The following is a 4,015-nucleotide window of genomic DNA, read 5'->3' on the forward strand; positions in this document are numbered from 1 at the left end:
TGGCGGTGGTGGTGGTGTGGGTGGTAATAGGGGCGGTGGGTGGTGGCGGTGTGGGTGGTGGTGGGGGTGGTGCCGGGGGTGGTGGTGGTAGTGGCGGTGTGGGTGGTGGGGGTGGTCGGGGCGGTGGTGGCGGTGTGGGTGGTGGTGGGGGTGGTGGTGGTAGTGGTGGTGGTGTGGTGGTAGTAGTGGCGGTGTGGGTAGCGGTGTGGTGGTGGGGGGCGGTGTCGGTGGTGGTGGGGGCGGTGGTGGTGGTGGCGGTGTGGGTGGTGGTGGTGGCGGTGGTGGTGGTGGTAGTGGTGGTGGTAGTAGCGGTGTGGGTGGCGGTGGTGGCGGTGGTGTGGGTGGTGGTAGTGGTAGTGGCGGTGGTGGTGGTGGTGGTGGTGGCAGCCTCAGTAGCGAAACTGAGAACCTCCACCGCCAAGTGCCCGCCGCATGGGCGGGCTGCCAAAGTCGCTACCCAACCCGGGCTGGTGTCCCAGCAATCCTCCGCCGTGACCCCCCCCGTGACCTCCGTGACCTCCCCCGTGACCTCCTGCGTGACCTCCCATGGACAGACCCAGCCCGGCACGGCCTCCTCCGTCGCCGCTGGGTCCGTCGAGGGAGTAGCGCAGCACGGACGATGAGGGGGACGACGGTGAGGGCTGCTGCTGCTGCTGCTGGTTGTGCTGGTGGTGGTGCTGGTTGTGCTGGTGGTGCTGCTGGTTGTGCTGCTGGTTGTGCTGGTGGTGCTTGGAGACAGCTACGGGTGGAGGCGACGAAGAGCGGTAGTAGAGCCGTGACGTCGACTCGTCGCCCATCGCAGGCTTGGCGGTCTCGTAGGAGAAGGCTGGGGGGGGGGGGGCGAGGGGGGGGGGCCAGGGGGGGGCGAGGGGAGGGGCCAGGGGGGGGGCGAGGGGGGGGGGCCAGGGGGGGGGCGAGGGGAGGGGCCAGGGGGGGGGGGCAGGGGGCGGGGCGAGGGGAGGGGCCACGGGATGGGAGGAGTTAGTATACAAACTAACCCCTTATCCTATACAACCCAACCCTATACAACCCAACCCTATACAAACCTAACCTCATACCCTATACAAACCTAACCTTATACCCTATACAAACCTAACCTTATACCCTATACCAGGGGTCTGCAACCTTTAAGACATAAAGAGCCACTTGGACCCGTTTCCGAAGGAAAAAATAAACTGGGAGCCGCAAAACCATTGCAACATTTAAAACAAATATAACACTGCATATATTGTTTCTTACCTTATTGCTATATACAGGACCGTGCAGTCAGCTGTCAATCTGAATAAAAAAAGGACTTTTTCACTTAACAATGTAAAAATATATTTTTGCAAATTAATAGCTAAATTACCTGGTTAATGGGATTTTTGCTCCTGAACCTCAGTGCACAGTGTCTGCACATCAGGGCTGTAAGACGTCACCTTCATTTTCACACAGGCTTGCAAGCTGTCATCTGTGAGGCGTGATCGATGTTTGTTTTTAATATAGTTCATGTTGGAGAAGACCTGCTCACATACATATGTGGAGCCGAAGATCGACAGGACTCCAAATGCATACTTTTTCATATTTATATAAGTGTTGGGGATGGCATTCCATGTTTCGAATACAAGTTTGTCCTGTTTGGGAAGGTTTTCAATATCACTCCATTTATGATTCTGAGCCAGAATGGCCTTCTGACGGGCAACATCCTCAAGAGTAGCGGTCAAGCATTTGAACTTGGACACCCATATATCTTTGTCGGCTATATCGGCCAGTTCCATCTCAAGATCAGGTTGACTTACACCTGCAAATGCAGTCATATTCAATAGGGATGGATCGATCGCCAGGGGAGTGACAGGGAAGGATAATGTCGTTTTTTTCCTCTCTGAACTCACAGAATCGTTTCCCAAACGAACTTTGCATTGTGGTGATTGCAGACTTGAAATATTCCAAATTTATCGTATCATGACTTTGTTTGAACTCTCTCAAAGAGGGAAAGTGAGACAGTGTACCTCTCTGTAAATCTTTGACAAACACTGTCAACTTGCGCTCGAATGCCAAAACCTCCTCCAGCATGTGCAGGGATGTGCCTCCTTTCCCCTGAAGGGTTGTATTTAGCGTGTTTAGATGTGCTGTCATGTCTACCATAAAATGTAATTTTTCCAGCCACTCTGGCTGTTCCAGCTCAGCAAAGGTGAGCTCTTTGCTGCCCAGGAAGGTTTTTACTTCTTCCAAACATGTGACAAAGCAACGGCAACGTTATTGCCTGTCACCGGGCGGGCAGTGTGGAGCGGAGCGGCGACCTGTCAGCAGCGGCAACGCCAGAGCAGGTGTCACAGTGCGCCTCCTCCCCTCGCTAGCATCCGCCCCGGAGCCGCGGTCAAGGTTCAAAAGAGCCGCATGCGGCTCCGGAGCCGCAGGTTGCCGACCCCTGCCCTATACAAACCAACCCTATACAAACCTAACCTCATACCCTATACAAACCAACCCCTACCCTATACAAACCTACTCTATACAAACCAACCCTACCCTACACAAACCAACCCTATACAAACCTAACCTCATACCCTATACAAACCAACCCTACCCTACACAAACCAACCCTATACAAACCTAACCTCATACCCTATACAAACCAACCCCTACCCCCCTAACCCTGTACCCCTCATATTCCGATACCCCCCCCACAACCCCCCCACACCCCACCCACCCACCCACACCCCCCCACCCCCACAACCCCCCCACGCCCCACCCACCCCCCCACACCCACCCACCCCCACACCATCACACCCACACCCCCCACCCCCCCACACCCACCCACCCCCACACCATCACACCCACACCCCCCACCCCCCACACCCACCACCCACACCCACCACCCACACCCCCCCCACACCCACCCCCCCCCCACCACCCCCCCACACCCACCCACCCCCACACCATCACACCCACACCCCCCACCACCCACCCCCCCACACCCCACCACCCACACCCACCACCCACACCCCCCACCACCCACCCCCCCACCACCCCACCACCCCACAACCCCCCACACCCACCCACCCACCCCCCACCCCCTCCCCCCCACCCCACCTCCGTCACCGCGCCGGTCGCACAGCTCCCTCAGCGCCGAATCGCGCCGGTCCCGCACGTAGTCCAGCAGCAGCTCCAGCTCGGCAGGCGCCAGCTGCTTCCCGTCCACCAGCAGCTCCAACAGCGGCTGAACGTGCGGCGGGTTACCGGTACCGGTACCGCCACCGCCACCGCCACTCCTCGCCGACGCCGACGACGCCGCCGCCGATGCCGGCGGCAACCCGGGCGGGTCGCCCCGGATGGCGACGTTGGCCATCTCGGCGGCGCGAATCGGCAGCTCCGAGTCTTGGCGCTCGCGCTCCAGGCCTCGCGTCGACTCAAAGTGGCGCTGCAGCAGACGGAGAGCGTCCAGCAGGGGCATGTTGCGGTGCTCTGGGGGGTGGTGGGGGGGGAGGGGTGGGTGGGGGGGGGTGGGGGGAGGTGGTGTAGGGGGGGGGGGGTGGTGGTTAGGGTGGGTGGATGGTGTGGGTAGTGGTTGGGTGGGTTGGGGGGGGTGGTGTGGGTGGGTGGTGTAGGTGGGTGTGTGGGGGGGTGGTGTGGGTGGTTGGGTGGTGTGGGGGGGTGGTGTGGGTGGTGGTTAGGTGGGTGGATGGTGGGGGGTGGAGTGGGTGTGTGGGGGGGGTGGTGTGGGTGGTGTGGGTGGGTGGGGGGGTGGTGTGGGTGGTTGGGTGGGTGGGGGGGTGGTGTGGGTGGTGGTTAGGTGGGTGGATGGTGTGGGTAGTGGTTGGGTGGGTTGGGGGGTGTGGTGTGGGTGGGTGGTGTAGGTGGGTGTGTGGGGGGGTGGTGTGGGTGGTGTGGGTGGGTGGATGGTGGGGGGTGGGGTGGGGGGGGGTGGGGTGGTGTGGGTGGTGTGGGTGGGTGGATGGTGGGGGGGTGGGGTGGGGGGGGGTGGGTAGGGGGGTGGTGTGGGTGGTGGTTAGGTGGGTGGATGGTGGGGGGTGGGGTG

The 4,015-nt window shown here is 60.6% G+C and overlaps 1 protein-coding gene across 1 annotated transcript; it reads right to left on the minus strand.

Annotated features, from left to right (window-relative positions):
- Positions 1–217: 217 nt before the first annotated feature.
- LOC144739400 (uncharacterized) lies at positions 218–3,436 on the minus strand. The gene is made up of 2 exons (XM_078622354.1): positions 3,070–3,436; positions 218–826 (listed from the first exon to the last, which is right to left on the minus strand). Exons 1-2 carry the CDS (start codon positions 3,428–3,430, stop codon positions 390–392), a joined length of 798 nt encoding a protein of 265 aa, XP_078478480.1. The 5' UTR covers positions 3,431–3,436; the 3' UTR covers positions 218–389.
- Positions 3,437–4,015: the final 579 nt, after the last annotated feature.

This window comes from Lampetra planeri, unplaced genomic scaffold (genome assembly GCF_965212315.1).
Source record: "Lampetra planeri unplaced genomic scaffold, kcLamPlan1.2.h2 scaffold_1469, whole genome shotgun sequence".
NCBI lineage: Eukaryota > Metazoa > Chordata > Hyperoartia > Petromyzontiformes > Petromyzontidae > Lampetra > Lampetra planeri.

Bases quoted from the DNA above. Each gene is read 5' to 3' on its own strand.
- LOC144739400 (XM_078622354.1), bottom strand. From the start codon at position 3,430: ATGCCCCTGCTGGACGCTCTCCGTCTGCTGCAGCGCCACTTTGAGTCG. The intron at 827-3,069 runs GTGGGGTGGGGG...CCCCCCCCCCAG, and splicing joins CGACCGGCGCGGTGACGGAG to CCTTCTCCTACGAGACCGCC.